The sequence below is a fragment of the Peromyscus eremicus genome, chromosome 20 (assembly GCF_949786415.1).
Source record: "Peromyscus eremicus chromosome 20, PerEre_H2_v1, whole genome shotgun sequence".
NCBI lineage: Eukaryota > Metazoa > Chordata > Mammalia > Rodentia > Cricetidae > Peromyscus > Peromyscus eremicus.
In genome coordinates, this window is record NC_081436.1 from 42,691,873 (window position 1) to 42,715,342 (window position 23,470).

Below are 23,470 nucleotides of genomic sequence, written 5' to 3' on the forward strand. Positions count from 1 at the left end.
GCCCACTGTGGGTGGCTGGGCTGTGTAAGAAAGCTTGCTGAGCATAAGACAGTGAGCAAGTCAGTACTCAGTGTTCCTCTATGGTTCCTGCTTTTGTTCTTGCCCTCATTTTCCTCAGACTGTGACCTAAAGTGGAACCCAAATAAACCCCACCTCCCCCAAGCTGCTTTTGGTCAGTGTGTTTTATCACAGTAACAGAAAAGCAAACTAAAATAGGTGCATACACCTGGAATCCCAGCATTTGGGAGGCAGAGAAAAGAGGCTCACATCAGGTTCAAGGCCAGCCTGGGCTATATGAGACCCTGCCTCAAAATGACACACAAAGGAAGAAAGTGAAGGAAAGGGACTGGGCGGGAGAAAGTCTACAGAGAGGAAGGAGGTATGGTTGATAGAGCCAAGAAATCATACTCAATATGCAATCACACTAAGTATGAAATCACATTCATTTAAACAGTTCATAATGTGTTTCTGACAGATGTCTCATCTACTCCACAGATATTTACGATTTAATCCAAAACTAGAAAGTTGTAAATAAAATTGTAGTTTTATTAAAAATCTTAATTGTAGTATTTCTCAAATTCTAACAAGGGAAACTTCTCATAAAGGAGGTGTTCTTTTCTAGCAAGAGCAAATCTGTGACCAGACACTTTCCCAGCAGGTGTCATCTGCTGACTTCCCTGCAGTTTCTCACCAGCATGACAGGACGTGAGGAAGCACAGAGCCGCTGCGAGGGTCAGAGGTGGGAAGCCACAGCCCAGGCGAACAAGCACTCACCTCTCACTCATGCAGTGTCAGCCTCCTACTCTGCTATCCCATCTCCCCCTCCGCCATGGACTTCCCTTCACGCTGTGAGCCACAACAAACCTCTTCAGGTTGCTTTGGCTAGATACTTGGTTGCAGCAAAGAGGAGAGTCACTAACAAACCCATCTTTTCCTATTCATATTTATGATACCGAAACAACAACAACACAATCCCTATGATTTGCCCTGACTTATTAACTATTACGTGCAGAATGGACCCTGGCAATCACCCTCACTTTACAGAAGTGAGTGGACACTCACAACAGTCACAAGAGAGGAAGCAATGCCCACAGCTGCCTCACCTATCACCACCACCACACACGACACCCTCACACCTGCCCCTGTCAGGCTCAGTGCAAAGCACTTTATGACAAGTCTCATCTCAGCCAATTTCTTCAACACCCTGAGAAAGACAGGGGTTCCTATTATCTCCAGGAGACAGCTAGAGCCACTGGAACTCAGAGAGGTCATTTACCTTGTCTGAGACAGCAATCGATCATTAGTGGAACCATGATGTGAATCTGGACAGTCTCACTTAAGTCCAGGTCCAGCACATCTGACTGTTTGTCACCTCCTATCACTTTCCCTACCACACAGTTCCCCTGACTAACTTTATTTTCTCAAGAATTCAGCTACCACCCATCTGCTGAGGCTGACACTTCAGTCATCTCTCCTGCAGCCTCTCAGGTGAATTTCAGAATATTTTCGATTGCCTGATCCCCAACATGTCCAAAATCCAGCACATCATAGGCCATAGACATAAAATGTCCAGACTAAGCTATGCAAATGTAGAGACAGTATGTTATTTAGGTTTAGGAAGAATGGGGGAAGAGGGTTAGAGGGAAAACAGATGAACAGAATACGGTTCACTCCTGAGCAGACAAAAATATTCTAAAGTTGAGTTGTTGACAGCTACACAAATCTGTAAAGAAACTAAAAGCCACTGAATTGTACAATTTAAACTGCTTACTTATACCACGTGAATTACAGATCAACAAAGTTATTTAAAAAAACAAAAGACTTGCACAGTTAACAGTGAGACTTCAATTTAAGTGTGGTCCAAATTCACCGTCCACTTTGCTCTACCACTCCCACAAAAATGGTCCGGCAGACCCGAGTTCTTACAACTCAACTTTGAATTAAATGTCATCTGACTACAATTCAGTTGCATGTGGATGGTGTGATACAAGTGATAAGAAACCTAAATTTACTTTGCTGCAAACGAAACAAAACATACCTGAATTAGCACTGCAGAATGTGTTAAAGCATCATTCAGCATCGTGAGCACGTTTGACGTAGGAACTACCCCGGGATCATGGCCCCAAGAGGTTATAAGTAACCGATCATAACCCTATTGGAAAGACAAATAACACATGAATAGCACTCTAGAGAAGGGAAAAATTAAGAAAGTGGCCTAATACTGCCAAGTACTTTCTGTTTTCCCTTAAACAGCTCACAGTGCTTGCCCAGCATGCAGGAGGCCCTGGGTTCGATCCTGAACAGAATGGAACAAAGGAGGAGCACACCCCACACACATACCTGGAATATATCTGGCAGTTTCCGGAGTCTTGTACCTTTGGACAGCAAGAGAGATGGTGGTCCTTGCCCCGTGACATGGTAAATATACAATTTAAACCAGACAGAACTCACTTCTGGGATAGCTGGTCCAATATGCTACAGCCATAAAATAGGTAAGATAAAGCTATAATACTTATCCAAAGAGTCAAATTTCACAAATGACCAAGTATAATCTTCTAAGTAGCAAATGCTTCATACATATTTTAATTGCTCTTATCCTTATGAAGATTAATTAATTAATCCAGTAAAATAGTTTTCTCTTCATACTGGTATTAAGAGGACACATCATATCACTACACTGTTAAGAGACTCAACTGTGGAGTGGACTGCCTCAGTCTGAGTCTAGGCTACATCCCTCCAGGCACATCACCTTAACAAAGTTCCTTACTCTGTGCCTCATTTGCTCCATCTACAGAAAAACAAGAAAATAGCTACCACATGAAGATGTTGTACAGCTGCTTAAAATAGCGCCTGGCAAATAAACTCCACATTACAGTAGTAGTTATTATTATTATCAATCATTTATTTTTCAAAAGAAGGATGATGTCCCCTCCATCCATTTTCCCATGGTACAGACAGTTCATAGATTTCTACTGTGAGAATATACTGAGTTAAACAGCAGGGGGTGTAAAGAATTACACAAAAGCTTAGTTAAAAGCAAATCTAGGACCACTGCTGATAACACAAGACCGAAACTTTGTCATGGGGCTGAGAGATCTGAGTCAACTAGGGCACACGGGCGGCAAAAACAAATCTGGTACCAAAATCCCCTCCTCTCTTCTCTAACACCAAGCAAGGCACACTCAAGAATCAAGGCAGGATAGACCACTGCACAGTAGTATGACCTCCACTCTCTGAAAATGTCACAAGTACATCTTCCTTGCTGAGTATATAAAGGCACGTATCTCACTTACTCTTCAAAGACCAATAGTCATTCTGACAAGGTCTGCGGTCGACTACGAAGCTCTAGCTTACAAAGTCCATCTTTTCTTCTCAGCTAATTTAGCATCACAACTCTACTTTCCTGAAATAGCTGATATTTTCCTAATTAAATTCATCCAAGCTTGCTTTCTGGAGCATTCAAAATGTTCTCTTAAAATACTTCACATGAATAATTTTTAATCTAATGTGTCACGAGTCACTTAATGATGCACAAGCTAAATATACCAATTACACTTTACAACCTGAATGTGACAGCAGCATCTGGCAATAGAAAACTGATCTGTTTCCTTAATGAAATAACCACACTTCCATCTGTATCCCCCAAGTGAGTTATTACCTGAGGGGTACAGCTGCTGACTGGCCGGATTTCATTGGTAAGAGGTGCCATGGAGACAAGTAGTGTGTAATTTTTGTTTAGAACTCTGCTGCAGGTTGCTGGGTCCAAACCAAGAAGGCTTTCGCAACGCAAGAGATCCAGGGGAAAACCTAAGTCACAATTAAGCACACAAGGAAGAAAGGCTTGACCATGTGAAACAAAAATGTTGAAGATAAACTGGTGATCCGCTGCCTTAAGACTTATTTTTTCCTTTTATTGAAAATGGAGTCTTTCCTCACATAATATTAGTTTCCACTCCTTCTGTTCCTCCCAGTTTCTCCCCAACTCCCCTCCCATCCTGACCCACTCCCTTTCTGTCTCCTGTTAGAAAAGAATGGGCTTCTAAGAGGTAATAATAAAATACAATAAAACAAAAACTATCACATTGGAATTGAACAAGACAAAAAGAACAAAAAGAGCCCAAGAAAAGGCACAAGAATCAGAGACTCACTCATTTGCACACTCAGGAATCCCATAAAAACACTAAACTGGAAGCCATAATACATACACAGAAGACCTGGTGCAGACTTACGTAGGTCCCAAGGATGCTACATCAAGACTTACTACTTTTAAAGGTACAATAACTACTACAAAGTGCCAAATTCCTAACAAGACCACAAAGACATTTTTAAGATTTAAAGCTGAAGTTTTTGGTCTAGAAAGACAGCTGTCTTCTAGTGGAACTTCTTTAGATTCTCTTTAAGGAACCATACTGTTCATTCCATTCCCATCCCAAGCACTCTGCAGTAAATTCTGAGAGCCAAAGTGCCAAGGAAAGCTGTGTCCTTCTCTCCCCCAGACTGCAATCTCTAGAGCAGTGGTTCTCAATCTGTGGGTCTCAACCTCTCTGGGGGCTGAATGACCCTTTCATGGGGTTGCCTAAAACCATCAGAAAACACAGATATTTACATTGCCATTCATTAACAGCAGCAAAACTACAGTTCTGAAGTAGCAATGAAAATGATATTATGGTTGAGGATCACCACAACAAGAGAAACTGTATTAAAGGGTTGTAGCATAAGAAAGGTTGAGAACGACTGAACTAGAGAAAATTACAGCCCAGATCTGATTCTAGCATAAAGTTAAACATTCCTCAGTTAGAAATTTGTACCCTAAATTGGTGGTCCATAAGACAGGGACTCAATATGCATCTTAAACAACCACTGCCCTTAGTCTCTGGAAAACAGAACATCCTATTGCTCTCTGGGCTGGAGAGACAGCTATGCAGATAATCAACAGTACTGTACGAAGAGAAGGCCTAGATGAGCCAATCTGGAGTCTGCCTGAGGGCCTAGCAACAGGCGCAGTCAGAGGTCCTGATCATGCCTACCCAATGAGGGGAGACCACGCAATGTCACCAGATCAGGACACAGCCTGGGTGCTGTGAGGAGGGTATATAAGGATCTCCCCATTGCTAAAAAAAAATGAGTCTGCTGTTTGCCTTTTACCTGACTGCTGGGGTCTGTGCTGTTGACTCCGCACCTTCTCACCCTCTCTCCCGAGGGAGGACCCAGCAACACACTACCTGTTGCATAAGCCTGACTACCCGAGTCTGAGCCCCAGAGCCCACAAAAGGAAAGAAATGACTCCTGAAAATCTGTCCTCTGGCCTCCATGTGTATGATCAACACATTTAAGCCCACAATTTCCCCCCCCCTCTCTCTCTCACACACACACACACACCCACACACTTAAAAAAAAATACTATTGCTCTCTAAAGGACATATTTCAGACTGGACAAACTTCAGAGAATCAGTGAGCCACTTGCCCCTTCAAATAAGAATGCATCTAAAGAAGTGTACAGACTACTGAGAGGACCAAGATGCCCCAAGCATAGCTAGCACCAGGACCCTGGGCTCTCACACACGTGTGTGTCTGTGCAGCCCGTGCCCCCCCCCCCCCCACGCAAAAAAAGCCGGTTCCTAGGAGACTGCTTAATGAGTATAGAATAACATCAGGCTGTACTGTTTTGTTACACAGTAAGGTATTATTGGGGGGGGGGGGGGACGGGAATGGAGTTATGTCACAAGGAAACAAAAACCAGTTTGAAGGTAAAATGAGAAGGAGAGAAATAACCAAGACAGTAATGACGACAAATCACTGAGAGAACTGTTAGATACGGAGGTGATGCTAGAGTAGGGAACATGACTAACTTGCAACCACTATAGTGGAGAAAGAGTCACTGCTAATGCTGAATCTCAGGGAGACAGAAGAGAAGCAGTATGCTTGCAAGGTCTTCAAGTATCTCCTATAGATTTCCTTTTAGTTGAGGAGAAAAAAATAGCCTCATCATGAAGAAGTCGTGACACATTAACTGGGTGAGCAAATTAATATCATCAGCAAGAGGCAGATGAACAGCACATGAGTCCAGACTCCAAATCCTCTAGAAAACGAGCATCACTTGGTCTAGCATTTCCTAGCCTGGATCTGTCCTTGAAGAGGAAAGAAAGCACTGTGAAGGCTATCAACACTATCCATCAGCCAGTGGGCTGGACCCAGACATAGCAGAAGTTGCTTTAACACAACAGCTGTATTTCTAATAAGCTCTGAATGGCATGCCAAGGTCATGATAAACAACTTATTCCATGTCGAAAGATTATTCCTATTCTTGCTGCTTTTCAGTAGAATCCTATTCTAAAGAGCCTAAGGCCTGTGGTCTAGTGGAAGGACAGATGTATGGTTATGGGGGCAGTACCTGGTCTACACCAGGCAGATACAAAGGCAGGGTGCAGGGTCAGCAGAAATGCCCTCTACCAAGTGACACTGCTGGAGCAGAGCCTGCAGCCTGAAGTAAAATGACCCAAGTCAGCAGATGGCTTGGGAAAGGGAAAGAAAGGAAAAGATACCATTACGATGGCCAAAGAGATTTACATTGTACCGTGAGAAACTCTACAAAAGACACTACTGAAAAAAATCCCAGAAAAACTTTAGCCTTTAGGAAAGACTTTGCTGAAAAGGACTGAAGGGCAGGGAGCACAGCTGTAACAGAGACTAATGTAGCAGTGACCTAAGGTCTTTACAGAGTGGATATACAGGGCAGAGACAAACCAGCTAAGAAGTGGTGTGAAAGATGAGCATGTACAGAACTGCAGACTAGAGAATGTTGTACCGTAAGGTGTGAGTCAGTGTGAACTCTGGGAGCCTGGAATTGGCAAAGAAGCCTACTACAGTTTGACCAACAAACATCTTGTTCTGACTGATCAGATGGGAAGCAATTCAGTCAATTTCTTTTGAGGCAAAGAAAGAGAACCCAGGGGATCTGTCTTGGCCTTGTCAGACATGAACAGAGGTGGAATACAGAAATCTCACATAAGTTGTGTGAGAAAAGGATGGTCCTTAAGTAAGCCATTTTCCAAAACACAAAGGGGTGAGGGGTTTCCTAACCTTCAGGCAAAAGTCAATGTTATCAGTACCAACTATGAAATGCACTTAATGTACATTAGGGCAGGGAACTATAAACCCAAAGCTCACAGCAACTGGAGAGCTTTCTAAGATTTTTATAACTATGATTGCTCATCTATAAATGTAGTTTCCAAATCTTTCCAAAGTACTAGGCTACCAAATTACAAATAGTGGATTTTATGTCTAACCTATACTGGTGATACTGGAAAGATGCTTTTTTTTAAAAAAAAGATTTTTTCATATAATATGTTCTGATTACAGTTTGCCCTCCAACTCCCTACCCACCCAAATCTACACCCTTTCTTTTTCCTCTCTCATTAGTGTGCAAACAGGCATCTTAAATCAATAATAAAATAAGATTAAAAACAGACTGGAATAGGACGAAACAAGTAAACAAAAAGAAGAAAGGCACAAGAAACATACAGACACTGAGAAACACAAGTTCACACACACAGAAATCCCATCCAATGCAACCCTGAAAACCATAAACGATCTCTAAGGGGAAAAAAAGAAGACTGTCTAGACCAAGCATTGAGATGAGGAACTCCAAACAACGCCACCGAGCTGAGTCTGTTTGTGTTGGCCATCTACTGAAATGGAAGTCCAGCAGCTTCCTGAAGGAACACTAAGTCTAAGCAGATTTAAATACAATGACTGTCAGCGGTACAGGAAAAGAGAAGAAGAAAGCCAAGGGAGGTAAGCGACCGTGACAAGGACATTCAGAGAGCGAGCTTCTAGCTATAGATCCCATCTTCTAGCTACGAAATGTCTGAAAGCACGCTGATGAAATGAGGAGCGTGGTCTGCTTCAAGTCTGGGAAAGAGGTTCACAGTCGGGGCTTCACAATCAAGTGGATTTTTCTACCGTAGGTGGGCTGGTCGGACTGCGAAGTCTGAGCAACCAGATCTTTATTGTGACGCAGAAAGAGGATGGTGTTTCTCAGAGTAAGCGCGTGATCAAAGTATCTCTGTGCTTCTCCTTCTCCAGTGCTCTGAACCTAAACCAAGAAGAAAGAGAATGTTTTTTAAAATACCACTCTCATGCCATCTACTAAAATCATGTGACATATATATAAAGATATATATACTATATATATATATATCTTTACTATACTATAAAACTATAAAAACAAAACAAAACCCCCAAACAACAACAAAAAGTAATTCAAAAACTTACCCAGGAAATATTGAAACAAATCACCTTGACCAATTCTGAATTAGTTCCTGTGGTAATTTGAATGTAATTTGCCCCCATAAGCTCAAAGGGAGTGGCACTATTAGGAGGTGTGGCCTTGTTGGAGGAAGTGTGAGGACAGGCTTTGAGGTTTTCTATGCTCAGGACACCGTCCAGTGTCTCAGTTGACTGCCTGTTGTCTGCAAGATGTAGGACTCTCATCTACTCCTCCAGCACCACCTCTTCCTGAACGCTGCCATGCTCCCCGCCATGATGATAAAGGACTGAACCTCTGAAATGTAAGCCAGCCCCTCAATGAAATGTTTTCCTTTACAAGAGTTGCCATGGTCATGGTGTCTCTTCACAGCAATAGAACCCTAACTAAGATAGTTCCTAATGTAGTACATCTATGAAGATGATAGAAAGGACGCCAGGTATAACAATTTTAGCAACTGAATCAATTGCTAAATAGCACATTTTATAAGCTCTTTGTCACATTTTATAAGCTTTTGTATGATTCAGAGAGGAAAAGTTCTAAAGCCAGTTCTGCTTCATCTAAAAAACATACAGAAGTAATCAAGAGATCAGAATGTAAAATACAGTGAGACAATAAAACAATAACTAGCAATACATCTGGGAGAATAAGGAATAAAGGATTGAAAACATGAAACCAATTGGTAAGTATTATTTCATATTTTTTACAGTAGTGAATGCAGAAATCCTATAGAATAGTAAAAAAAACTATTTATGACATAAAGAAATTATAAAATCACTACAAATTCTCTAAATAGAACATTTAATATACAAAAAATAAATCACAAAAACCTACCAAAACTGTTAGCCAAGGAACAGATCTGATAACACAGCATGCAAAGAAAATAGGACGGACTCAAACATCCAGTGAAAAGAAGCACCAACAAAGAGCACGTGAGACTGGGCTTGCTCCCGGGGAAAAGGGGGTTAATAACAAGCAAATACAGCTGATGTCTCCAAGATGCTAACAGAGGCAGTAACAGCAGGCATAATACCATATTCAGGGACACGTTCCAGACTGAAAGCAACAGGAACAAAAACTTAAGTAAGAGTGCCTCAGATCTTACCTCAGTCACATCAAATTAAAAAAATAAAAGGTTAGAAAAAACTTAAAGATATTACACATATTAAGATGTCTATACTCATTTCTCAACACATCAACTCATATTAAGAGTTAGTCCTGCCTCTTTACAAATCCCAGAACTCATTCAGTCCTTCACTGTGAAGTCTAGTGAGCACCACAGGATAAGATGGGGTAGTGACAGGAAGAGCAGGAATATTCCAGACTCATGACCAGAGGCCGATCAGCAGAGCTGCCCTTGCGTGCAACAGGAAAGCTCCAGGTGTGCTGCCCTGGTGCACTGACCTTCTCCAGTTCTATAAGGAAGCTGTCCAGAGACTCATCCGAGAGTTTGCCTACTTCAAACATGGTGACTGCGTGACTCTTCAAGTTCTGCGAAAGAAGCACAATATTATAGCTCCGGTTTTCCTTTTTCATGCTATTGACATTACTTATGCTTTATAATATCTTTAAACTAAAAGATGGACAACATGAGCAACTGGTTCTTCTAACTACAACAGCAGGTCTCACTGGAAACTCTCGTACTGTCTGAAGGAATGTAAAACATACTGGCTGCTTTCAGGACTAGCTCTGAACTTAAAGACATTTTTATAAAGCACTGAAGGATTTGATATCTCACCTTTACTTTAAACATCATTATATTGAAACAAGCATTTGACTTACCGGTGAAAGATTTCCCATCATTAAAAATGCAGTGAGGGTGGAGTCAAATAAGAATGCGATGCGCTTTGTATACCCAGCGGACAGACCCAAACTGCTTATACTGGCTGTGTCAGCTGAAAAAAAGTCAGAATACGAAATCAAGTCAATGCTTATCATCTGAAATAAGTTGTTTTTTACTTCAGCTTTGTCTGATAGCCAAACAAACTTAATTAAATATAAGCAATATTATAGTCTTAAGACAGTTAAGTTTCTCTGAGTCAGGGTCTCACTACGTAGCACAAACTGGCCTTGAATTCCAATCCTCCTGCATCCAGCTTCCCAGTACTATGATTGCAAGCATGTACTAACATCAGATGAGGGTGATTTTTTTTAACTTTAAAAGTCATTTAAATTTGTGTTGATGTCCTAGTTAGTCAACTTGACACAAGCCAGAATCTTTGGGGAAGGAGAAACCTTAATTGAGAAAATGTTTCCATTAGACAAGTCTGGGGGCATTTTCCTGATTAATGATTGATGTGGGTGGTACCACCCGGAACAGTTGGCCCTGGGAAATATAAGAAAGGTAGCTGGACATGAGCCTGGGGACTAAACAGGTAAGCAGCGTTCCTCCAAGGTTTCTCAATTCCTGCCTGCAGATTCCTGCTTGAGTTTCTGCCTGGCCTTCCCTTCTTGATGGAAAGCAGAAAGAAACCCCTTTCCTCCTCAAATTGCTTTTGATCAGGGTATTTTATCACAGCAACAGAGAGGCAAACTGGCACAGTTATTTCCTTAAAAATCAGAAATAAAAATTCTTGATGATCACCAAGATCAGTAAGTACTATCAACAGGCCTATGTTCCTCAGTGTGTGTCTCAGGTAACAGGCAGAACAGGAGAAAGGGCACCCCAGGTTCCTACTACCCTCAACTTTAAACCCTGTGTGTCTCCTTCTGGGCTTAGCCTGCACTTTCTCTCGGGCTGAAGTGGCCTTCCCTCATTGGCCAGTGAACTCACAGCCACTCTAACCCATAGCCTCTTCCTGAATGTAAAGAAGTTTTGGTTTTTTTGTGGGTTTTTTTTTTGCAGCCCCAGATACCACAATTGCTTGGGGTTTTGTTTGTTTGTTTGTTTTTTGTTTTTTTGGGCTACGCTCCCCCCCCCCCGCCCCGCTTCTCTCTCAACTTAATTTCTAGAAAGCAAGTGCCATATTCTTATTTATCACACCTTCGAGACTTAGCATAGTGTTCACAATATTGGTAAGGACTCAGATTGCATACTAAATAAGAAGTCTAACACAGAGCTATAAAGGAGATGTAGGGCAGTGTCTGGATAGCTGGCAGACTTACAGACAAACTCTAAGTTAAACTGAGTTGTTGCTAACCTGGGTCTTCTTGACTATTTGTATCAGTGTCAGTGGCCGAAGAAGCTTCTTGCACAGGACTCCTACTTTCCCCGCCATCCCATGATAAGAGCATCTTTTGTGGGTCTAAAGTACTCCTATTAATGAAGAATACATTCACTTTTTAAAAATCACATAAATGACCTCACATGAAAGCAGCTACTTATTGTAAGTACAACTACGAACACCAGAATACAGGCTAATATACAAGTGTGAGACTCAGAGGGGTTCTCAAGTTGCTTTGGACACACATAGAAAGCATTATAACTAAAACTTGCCGGGCGGTGGTGGCGCACGCCTTTAATCCCAACACTCAGGAGGCAGAGCCGGGCGAGGCCAGCCTGGTCTACAGAGTGAGTTCCAGGAAAGGCGCCAAAACAACACAGAGAAACCCTGTCTCAAAAAACCAAAAAAAAAAAAAGAAAGAAAAGAAAGCACTATAATTAAAACTCAAGCACAGGCTTCAGGGAATCCAAGTTCTTCTAACTTATACATTTTATGAAATATCAGATGTACTTTTCTCCTAAGAAAATGCTCTTGGTTTTCATCAGATTATACAGAAGGTCCTCACACCAAGATGACTGAGACACTATCCACAGGATTCACCTCAACGGCATGGTAAATAAACTTCCTGCATGTAAAAATTCTTTTCAAAAGGAAACTGTATCATACAAAGGAATAAATGAATTACTTTAATCTGTTCACAGATGGAACATTCTTCCATGATGAATGAAGTTGATCCAAGTTTATTACTTGTCCCTTCTTATGAGCAAAACCCAATCGGCAATACATTGAAACAGCATTCTGAAAGGAATGTTAAGGAAAATCAGCATTAAAACAGACATCAGAATATTTGTAGAGAAAAAAACACTGTAAGAGACCAGGCCTCTGGTGATGTGCAAGCATTTCCATATCTTACCTACAGAGCAGTCTGGCCAGGACCACCATCCCCTAAACCCTCTTCTAAAGAGGCTAGAGGTGCAGCTTTAACAGGCACTGACCAGGCTGCCTCCTGCTGCGCACACTAATGTGAGTGCTCTGTTTCACCTGGTGGAAAACCAACTCAGGGCTTCTCAGCTCCCCCTTTCTCTCTGCAACTATCCCTTTACCATGCAGATTTCCTCAAGCAGCCAATAGGGATCAGCAATGTATCAAGATAAAAATCAAACAGCAAAATCCAGCCAGTACTCACACTACAAATAAAAGGTAAAAAATAACATACCTTCACCAGTGATAAGTCTATCTCAAGGACATTTGCGAGCTAGAAAACAAAACTGAAAATTACGATTCCATTCTCAGAACTATCAGCATATCAACATTCAAAAATGTTTTTGCCACACTTACCTCTGCAACATTAGTGTGCTCATCTATTGAGACAAATATCTTATAGAGTAGAGTTTCAAAATAATCACCTTGTACCCGATTCATTACAAAACCTTCCAGAGGAGGAACTGAAATAAACAAAACAGACTTTTCTCAGCATTAGCTTTCATAAAACAACATTGGAACTCAAATGCCTATGCAAAAAGAGAAATCATTCAGAGACAGAATACAGCTTTTATGCATTCCATCTACTACATAGCAACCTTTCAAAAGTTCCCAGTCAAGGCCACACACCCCATCTACACAGAGTGGTCTAAAGGGTTCTCATGGAACCCTCAGAGTTACTGAGGCGAAGGGAATACTAGACAGTCTAGACTTGGTGAAAACACAAGGAGCAGAACTGAGCCTACAAAGGTTTGTGATATATCTGCTTTTGAAGCTTCACAGGCCAAGAAAGTGAGCAACACAAGACTGTTCGAAAGTGTATACTCCTTGGAAATGGTGTAGTCGGCAGAAGTCGCTAACATCTGCTCCTCCTCATTGGCCAGAGGTCCAGACTTCTTTAGCACAGCAGGCAGCCATGGTAGAATGTTCAAGTCTTACTCAGGCTATCTCTCTTGTCTAGATGCCCGGCACTTTTATCTAACTGACCAGCAAGCTCGGCCTAGTGAACAGTAAAGGAGTATGCTTTTGTTCGTTCACACCCTCCCTTCCATGTGTACGCTTCCCTTTAAAATACCCTGGGGAAGCACTGGCAAGATGGCTCACTGGGTGAAGGCGCCTGATGTCAAGCCCAATCACCTAAGTCTAATCACCCACATGACAGAGCAAATCATTAGACTCCCGAAAGTTGTGCTGTGACTTCCACATGAACACCACAGCATGTACATGCATCACATGCACTTACATACACAAAATAAAACGATCTCACGAGAAAGTGGGGTGCATAGGTTCCCCACAATAAACACTAAAGGTTTCTTAGAAATATCTTAGCAAGTCCCTTTTTTACAAGTTACTTCTTATCCTACAGTACTGCTGTGTTCAAGCATTCACTGAATGAATGCTTGCAAGGTGCTAACACCTGCCAAGTACATTACATATACCATTTCATCTTTTAGCCCTACAAGTTGTACAATATTATAATTGTCCCTTCCTTGGAGATACCAAGGTACGAAGCAGTTAGGAATTTCAATATATAACTTATATCTAGAATGTCAGGATGAGACAACTCTTTACAGAGATATAAATCAGTTTCTAATGTATATTAAATTAACAAAGTATGAACTAAAGTCTAGCTTCTTTTTTTTAATTTTATTATTTATTTATTTGTTTTTTAATTACACCCATGATATTCATTATTACACTCATGATATGAATTACATTTGTGGTATTCGTTGATGACATTCACATTATTCATTCCATAATTATATTTATGATATTCATTAATTACATTAATTGTATTGATTTATTACATTCATGATACTATGTTCTGATACTACTGTCCATTTGCGGGGTTTTTCCATCACATAAAACAGAGATTCTGTACTTAGGAAATCATTGCTCTAAATTCCTTTCTTCTCTATCTTGAGATAACATCTAATCTTTCTGTCTCTATGAATGTGTATATTCTATATATTTCATATAATATAATTCTATAGTATTTGTTCCTTTTTTGAATGTAAAAATATTTTATGTACAACTACAGGAGAAATAATATACAGATAGCTTGAACATAAAAAGAGGTTATAATTTAAAAGTCCAGGGTTATAAACAGTAAAATATTTTCTCTGTAGAAATTAGTGTAAATGATAACATTTCCAGCTTCTTAAGCTATGGGTCAGAATCCAGGGTTATGTGTTTTTAAGATACTGGTCATCTAAAGAGAATGGAAGCATTATTTCATATCAAGTATGAAAATATGCTCCAGACAGACTACAGATTTGACAAGTTATTATGAACTTTTTATTGTGTGTGTGTGTGTGTGTGTGTGTGTGTAATTCTTCAATATATTCTCTAAGTGCTTTATTAAAAAGAATTACAGACAAATACAGGCACTGAAGCATTAAAATACACATGTAGAAAAAGAGACTGTAAGAGCCAAAGAACCAAGACATCGGCTGTAAGACAGTATCTTCTTTAAAAAAAAAAAAAAAAAAAAAAAAGACAGGCAAGAAGTCGGGGATGGGGAGGTGATCTGGGAAGAGTTGAGAGGTGAATATGATCAAATATGTTGTATGGAATTCCCTGAGAATAAAACAGTATTTCTTTAAAGACGGAGTAACTGTGTTAACATTGGAGTCCTCCATCCACAATCACCCCTCTAAGAGCTTTCATTCCTCCATACATGACTGGTCCACCATCCACAGCACTCACATCTTTGTGGACCATGTGGATGCCTCCTCTGAAATAGCCTGCAAGGGTTTCATGCTGAATTTGATGGCCTCCATGCTGCCAACTTCACCCCTGTGGGTTATTTCAAATAAAGGACCAGACAATAAAGGTGAGATGCTAACAAGCAGCTATAAAGGCAAGCATCTGTCTGCACCATCTAACTGCCAACTACTGAGTGAAACAGCAGACTGTGACTACAACGAAGAAGCCACCCATTCACCCTTCCTCTCTTCTCTCCAATGAACCAAAGAACTACTGGAAAGTCCACTGTTGTTGCATGCACAAGACGGAGGCAGGAGGATGAGTAACTCAAAGCCAGCCTCAGCTACATACAAGTTCGAGACTAACCTGGGCTACATTAGAACCTCAAAACAAAAAGACACTAATGTAAGTCAGTGTTCAGATCGTCAGCAGTTAAAACAGACTGAAATCAACAATCCACTAACCTAATCTCTGAGTGACTCTCAAGTCAGATCAGCTTACAGATAAGAATAGGGACTAGAATAAATCTTGCACATTCCCAACAGTGAGGAAACTACTACCACCACTTCTGTCTCCAAGGACTCATTTCCTTGTTAACAGGCTTCAAGTCTAAACCTATTATTCCACTTGCTATATTGTCAACTTCAAGCCTAGATTAACTACGTTAGTGTTTCACTTCCTTTTTAACTGTCTTTCCAAGCTTAAACAGAATTCACACAAGCGTATGGTCCACAATACATTACTGGGTTAGGGATGAATCTCATAACATGCTAACTCAAAGATCAAGACGTGCCACAGCCTGATGACCTGTCAAGATAACACTGACAAGAGAAAATAGTTCTGGAATCAGCCAAACTACCATCTATTTCTCAATATCAAGTCATTCTCCAGAATCTAATGCTTCATATTCTTTCTCACAAACACTGTTACAGTATGATTTTTTTAACTCATAAACAATGACAATAGCTGAATGATATCAGAAAACTACTTATTACAAACATCTAACTATAAGTTCAGTACTTCTACAAAATTTAAAACTTAACAGTGATCTCATTTGGGATTATAGGAAATTTATCTTGAAGTTCTACTATTTTAATATAGTATATATATCAAAATAACATGAAAAATGAAATAAGAAATTTTAATAAAACCAAATTGGGTTAAATGTAAAAATAAAAATGTTCTTTTAAAAATATGAATAGCTAAGATTATAGAATGATTTGTGTTAAATGTATTAGGCTGATACATACCATTTAACTTCAAGTAGTCATTCAAAATAGAGTGCTAAATGTCAGCCCAGACTTACCAGCTATACAACTGTCATCTGATATGGGTACATCCAGATAAATAAAGCCTTTGTTATACAAACCTACAAAAACAAAAGCACCTTATTTTAGATGGGACACTATACAATACCATTTTTTTCCTACAAGCCTGACTGCTGGCTTTCTGTGATGTCCTAAACTGAATGCTACATGAAGAAAAAGAAAATAGTGTAAGAGAAAACTAAGTAGACTTTCTAAATCTTGATTTCTTACACACTTTCTGAACTCCAAATCTCTTACCATTCATTAATGTAGGCCTGTAATTACATCCACACCAGAAAATAAAAGCCTGAGATCACATTTCAAGTAACATGACTTAGGCAATAGACTCGATTTGGGCTGGTACAGTAACTGGTATTCCTTCTCAACTGCTTCAAACAACTGTTTCTGAGTTGACAGGGACCATGCCTACTAAGCACTTACTGTGTACTACATTGTAATCGAGTGATCCAGAGAGCTGAGGGCCTGAGTCGATGATCTTATCAATAGCGCCTTTCTCAGGAAAAGTGCATATCTAAGAAAAAGAAAACATTTTCAATTAACTTCTGTCCTAATTAACTAATTTGTAAGCCTCCTAAGATGTATTCACATCGGAACTCATGACTGTTTACATGTATGGAATGAACAATATCACCTTAGAATTTAAACAATAAAACTATGCACATAACCATCACTTAAATTGCCAAACTAAGGTGCCAAGAGTTTAGGTAACAAAATCACCGTAAGTACTAACATTTGCTGGTTAGTAGTAAATGCTCACTGACAGACACCAATGTTTATTCTTTTTCTTTAAAATGGAATCAGATACATGAATCCAAATCCTTACCACTAAGTCCACTAAGAAAAACTCCCCATGAACAACACTGGTTAAGTTATGACAGCTATGTTAGGAAGGGCTTCAGTGAAGCAACACATCTGAAGCTTCCAACTTTAAAATGCCCTCCAGAAGTACACAGACAAGCGTAAATCAATAAACAAAAGTGTAAAGGTCACACACATTCCTTCAACCGCACATAGACATTCCTTGGTCTCTATTCTTTCTTTAATCAGCATCCTTTTCAAAATATGTACAGCTTGGATCAACTTGTGGGGTATCACTGCTCTTGATCTTGATACTATTACACAAGGTGCCAACAAGGCACCTACCCTATTCAGTGTAATTCAACAGTGACTGCACTAGAAACTCCAAAGAAACTGCCTGAGTATCTGTCAATCTTGGACCCTCCTATCATTATAACTTGAGTCATTTAGTTAACTGCTTTGTGTTCTCTTTCCTCATCTGTGAACTGGGTACAAACAATTCTTTCTCCTGAGGTTGTCAGGAGCCTTAAAGGAGACAAGAACACAGTTACACTAGTGTATAGCACATGTGCACAAAGTCAAGTGTTCAGAAGTTAGCCATATTATTATGGCCGCTAGATGTGACATCATGTCCCTTTACACGAGACCACTAATTAAAGAGATCATTAATTAAGACCCCAGGTTACTGTACATGAACCAAATCATGACTCCTGCACCATTAAAGAGGGTTTTGCAAACTCCATCTAACCTATTAAGATCATTTGAATTAGCTTCAAATATTAGTTTTTAAAACATTATGTAATGTCATTAAAAATTATAAAATAAGTTAAAAAATAAATATTCTGGTTTTAACCTTTTCTTTTGTCTTCTGGTTTTAGTCTATAAGGATCACTACCTTGATGTCATCTTCTGTGATGTATCCAGCCTGCACCACCCACCATGCCTCGATGGCAATTTCCACTGGCTTTATTGGTAGAAGATCACGGGCAGTTTTCCTTCTGAAGAATTTCTGCAATAGTACACGTTTAAGGATTTGCAACCAATCCAAATTACCACTTTCTTCTATCATCATATAAGACATTACAACAGGCTAATCTTTTCAAATTTTCATGTTTAAAATGCTAACTAGTCTAGATACTGTAGCATCACTCTTATTTTAAAATAAATTACTTAAACCTAGACCTCAATCCAGAAACAAATGGAATGAAACTCCAAAGTTAAAAACATATTTGAAAATGTGAACTTATTTCACTTAGTAAGTGAATTCTGGGGCTAAAATGGTCAAATAAAAAGACAAGCAAAGAAACACTAACTTCTAAAAATAAATGTTACACAGTGTAACTTATTAATCACTTAAGCTATAACCTGGTGAACACTGAAGATCTGTTCACTGCTCCTATAATCTGTACGTTAGCTGGTTCAAGTTAGAGTCTATTATTTCTACCACTTGAAACCATACTCTGGTTGTAATCCAGTTCTGACAAGGAGGCTGTAAAGCAAAAGAGACGACTTTACCTTTGAAGATCTACACTGATTCATCAGGTCAATGTACTGGTTTCTTCCTATGCCAAGAAGCCGCAGACCTGAAAGTAAGTCTTTCCTTTAATACATCTTGAAATGTGAGTATATATTCAGTGATATTAGAAAACATTCCAAGTTTATAGTCTTTTAGTAACTGACTGACATGGTCCATCAATGTCAAAAATAATTCACCACGCAATATAGATGAAACCTCAACTTTGGGAGCAAAGTGGCCACTTTAGATAGTGCTAATGAGGACATGTTGAAAAAGCAGAAGTCCTCCCAGTTTTAAGAAGTAAAATTCTGCTTTTCAGCAGAAGCTTCTTACGTGCAGAACTACATCACATGTTAAATATAAATTTCACAAAATAAGCATAGTGAAACCCAGCAGATCACGTTTGTGGAACTCCACATGCTACTGTAAGATAAGTGTGTAGGCTGTCCTTCTATCAGCAGACACATAGCCCATATAACTGCAAGATTCATTCTCTAGAATAAAAGTTAGTCCTAAATTTCTGACTCCAAAATACTCTTCCCATTGATACTAGGCTAAATCTCACATCTGATTTGTATTATGAAATAAAATTCTCATTATTAATGTTGCTCTCAATTTTTATTATTTCCTAATAAACAATACGCATACACAAAGACACACTCCTTAGCAACTGGATACTCACAGTCAGCAGCAGTAAAATTAGGCAATGAATCATAACTTTTCTCACTATTCATGATGTCCTTTGAAAAAGAAAAAATATAAAATATGAAACGGAACTTTCCTTAAATATATGTATGTATGTGTGTATGCATATATATATGCACACATACATATTTTGCTACAGCCAAATAGAACAACAATTATTACTATAGGAAACAGTAGGTCACAGTTGACACCCTAGAACACGCATGCACCACTGTAGTACTAAGTCCATGGCCTCAACACAGTATATAAAGGTTGGGCTTTTGGGTCTGAGTTTCTTAGAACACTCTGAGTCCCAGACAGTTGCCCTGAGGTCTCTATTAGAGCTCGGGGTCCTAGTTTTTCCACACTTCAAATCTGAGCCTACATTCCTATCCCAAGAGAAGGCCAATAACGTGACAACTCTATCAACATGTATCTAAAACACACACTTCGAACACAGACGATAATTACCTCCAAGTCTTTGCTCCTATCTCAATTAGTATCAGGGTAAACTTAGTATCTGGCTTTTTCAACTCCAATCTTCCCCAACAATACCCAACTATTTATTGTTGGATAAGACCCATTTTCAATCCAGACTTGACAATCATTTAAGAAAAAAATCCAGAGAACAGTGAGCATGGAATGTAATTGAAATAAAAGCTGGTAAATGTACAAAAATTCTCTCTGTTCTACTCCCAAACCTGGTGGATACCAGAAAAAGAACCAAAGAGACAAGAGGAAGGAACTGATCAGTTAACACTTCGTTACACCACCATGCTTCTTCATCATGCTCCTGGGACTATCAGAACCCCAAATGGAGAACCTGAGAAACACAAGACTGTAAAGTGCCACAGAGGAGTGGCGTACAGAGCTAATGCAGGGAGCTTCGAGTCAAGGGCACCAGGCACATCACACCAGGGCACTAGCCTCCCCACTACTGCAGGTACTTGGCTTCTCTGAGTATACGCTCTGCGCTGTTCTTCCAGTGTCTAGAGAGCCCAAAATAGCAGGACTCAAATATGAACAGTGAATAAATCCTGGCTGTATATGGCAATCTTTATAGAAATCTCACTTTTTAAAAAAAGTATAGATTTACTATAAAGTTATTCAACAAGAACCAAGTACAAACCAGCTAAAAGTTAATAATTAGAGACTAACAGCCAGAACAAGGGACACAACTCTCCTTCCTGACATGTATTACATATATAATGCTGGGTCTGCACCATTTTTTTTTATACAAGGTGAACAGTTAAATACACTAAGTTTCTCGGATCTTACTATCCAAGTCTGCAACCCATATTTTCAATCTTATAGATTACAAGCAATAACTGTACCAAGTGCTGGTATAAATAACTGATTAGTGTCATAACTGCATAAAGGGTAAACACCACCTTCAAAAACACAGAATACAAGCAGCTACCTTTCCAACACAAAAGCATCAATAATGGCAACCATGTGCACATGTGTGCCTCAGCCACCTTGTGACCAGTCATCCCTGATACACAGCCAAGTGGACAGACAACATCCATGACAGCTGAGAGCAGGAAAGCGGGTGGTCCGCTGTAAGGTGTCCCTGACTCGGAGTCCCACCCCACTGTTAACTGTCACTCACACTAGAAACTAACCTCCATGATCCCCGTATAGTATGAAAATGGTGTTATCCTCAGGCCCTTCACCATAATGTCAGATAAGTGGTAAGGGTACAGCATGAGATGATCGCGACTGTATTTCAGCAGCTCCTCATAGTATTTGCGTTCATCTTTCTTGACATGTTTAACTGCAAGAAAAGGAAAATGTCCACTTTTCCCAGGTTTCTTACTGCTTCACTATATATTTATGAAACACATATTTTTTAACTTTTGAAACAGTATACAAATTAGACAAGAACAAATAAACTGTTGTAACAAAGCAACAATTTTATCACACAAAAAATTAGACAGTCTTCATAATGTAAGTTGAACGTAATAAGATATATAAGTAGAGAAAAGAATTCTTACCAAATCAAGAAACACACAGAACCAACAGACACAGCTGTAAGTCTCACACCCTGGAGCACATCACTTCACAGGCTAGCCAGATCACACACCAGTTTTCAATGAAGCCCATTTTTAAAAGGCATTTTGCTTTTTGTTTTAGTTTTGAGTGTGAGAGAACTGAAACCAGGGCATATATCCACCACTATTGAGCTGTACAAAACTAGCTTTGAATTCACTAGAGGCCAGGCAGCCTCGAACTTGCAATTCTCCCATGTCAGCCTCCAAAGTAGCTGAAATTACAGGCCCATACCACCAAGCCCCCTTATTTGTCTGTCCACTCATGCATATAAGGATGTGTGTGTATGTATGTGCGTGTGTGCACTGCACACATAGGCCAGAGGTCAAACCCATGTATCAGTCCTCAGCAGTGTTCACTGTGTTTATTTTTTTCAACTTATGTATGTGTGTGCACACACAAATGCAGTCAAAGGGTAACTTGAGGGAGCTAGTTCTCTCTTTCCACCATGTAGGTCCTAGGGATCGAATTCAGATGGTGAGGTTTGGCAACAACTGTCTTTACCCACAAAGCTAATCTATCCTATAGGCCCCCTACTGTAGATAAATTTCTAAATGGTCTTATTAAATAAAAAACATGGAGCCAGATATAGGGGTGAACGACTGAGAGAGATCAAGGAAATAGGGAAAGCCACAGCTAACCTTACCTCACCAACTTGGCAGCTTCCAAACGCAAGCTACTTCCTGTCTACCCACACCTACATGCCTTGCTGTTCTGCCATGATTTGCTCTCTGTCCAGCTACATCACTTCCTCTTCCTGCACAGCTCTGTCACTTCCTGTCTGTCTGTACAGACCTCCAGACCTCAATGGTTAACTAGTGTATTTAAGGCGTGTGCCACCACACCTGGCTCTGTTTCCAGTGTGGCCTTGAACTCACAGAGATCCAGACAGATTCCTGTCTGCCAAGTGATAGGATTAAAGGCATGTACTATCATTGCCTGACTTCTTTGTTTACTTATAATGGCTGTTCCTATTCCTCTGATCTCCAGGCAAGTTTTATTTATTAAAACACAAATAAAATACTACCACACCCTACTGATAGGATTTCTCACTGGGACCTAGGGCTCACCACTTAGGATAGGCAAGCTACCCAGGGAGCCACCAGGATTTGCCTATCTCTGTCTCCTCAGGGCAAAAATAGAAGCATGCTACTACCTCTACACCAAACTCAGGTCCCCACATAGGAAGCACTTTAACAAACTGAACTAGCTCCTGTGTCCCCATGTTCTGTTTTTCAAATGCAAGAAGCCTTCTGACTTCAACGGAATTTGTCTGTATAGAAACTCTGCAGAGTATTATGCTTTAAACAGAAGTAACACATACTATCAAGACAGAAAGTAACCAAACTAATTTGACAAAAAATAAATAAACACTTTAAATGAGAAAAACAAAACAAACAAAAACCCTACAGAACTAACTATACTTAAGACTTGTTCCAGCTCTTATTGTTTTCATTACATCTACAGAACTCAGGAAAGAGTTGGTGATAAAACAGAACTTGAGTCCTTCAGTACACTCTCACTCAAAGACGACACTGGACTAAGGTATTACACTCCAAAAAGGAATTCTCCTGACAATTAGAAAACTCCACAATCTGAATTGTTATTCTGTGGAATGAATCAGTACAAATGTTCTCCCAGTCCATACATGGAGAACACACTGAAAACACAGGAGAGATCTGGAAAGTGAAAACAGCAGCGGCGTCACCTCCACCCCAGTGTAAGAGCGTCTCCACTTACCTAGGTTATTTCTGTAGCGCAACTGGTTGCGGATACTGTACAAAACAACCTGTTTCTCATACTCCCGCTGTGAGTTTCCAAGACTCTAAAAGAAATTACACATGGCTATTAAATAGCTTGCAGATGAACAACAGTACTATGTCTGCCATAAAACTAAAAACAAACAAAAAATGTGAGCCCCCTAAATTTGACCTTGGCATCTCAAACACCTAGAATTGAATGCGGAGTATTT

General features: G+C 39.9%; 1 protein-coding gene across 1 annotated transcript in view; it reads right to left on the reverse strand.

Moving 5' to 3' along the window:
• Positions 1 to 23,470, reverse strand: part of Fam91a1 (family with sequence similarity 91 member A1) — a 40,173-nt gene that overhangs the window by 12,162 nt on the left and 4,541 nt on the right. The window contains exons 2-18 of the mRNA XM_059248145.1: positions 23,239 to 23,323; positions 21,072 to 21,223; positions 19,445 to 19,502; positions 18,762 to 18,829; positions 18,142 to 18,255; positions 16,869 to 16,959; positions 16,427 to 16,489; positions 12,769 to 12,875; positions 12,647 to 12,685; positions 12,116 to 12,228; positions 11,407 to 11,522; positions 10,049 to 10,161; positions 9,671 to 9,757; positions 7,963 to 8,095; positions 3,659 to 3,807; positions 2,341 to 2,475; positions 2,039 to 2,152 (exon numbers count right to left, since the gene is read on the reverse strand). Coding sequence (XP_059104128.1) covers positions 2,039 to 2,152; positions 2,341 to 2,475; positions 3,659 to 3,807; positions 7,963 to 8,095; positions 9,671 to 9,757; positions 10,049 to 10,161; positions 11,407 to 11,522; positions 12,116 to 12,228; positions 12,647 to 12,685; positions 12,769 to 12,875; positions 16,427 to 16,489; positions 16,869 to 16,959; positions 18,142 to 18,255; positions 18,762 to 18,829; positions 19,445 to 19,502; positions 21,072 to 21,223; positions 23,239 to 23,323 — 1,737 coding nt within the window. The remainder of the gene's footprint in view (positions 1 to 2,038; positions 2,153 to 2,340; positions 2,476 to 3,658; positions 3,808 to 7,962; positions 8,096 to 9,670; positions 9,758 to 10,048; positions 10,162 to 11,406; positions 11,523 to 12,115; positions 12,229 to 12,646; positions 12,686 to 12,768; positions 12,876 to 16,426; positions 16,490 to 16,868; positions 16,960 to 18,141; positions 18,256 to 18,761; positions 18,830 to 19,444; positions 19,503 to 21,071; positions 21,224 to 23,238; positions 23,324 to 23,470) is intronic.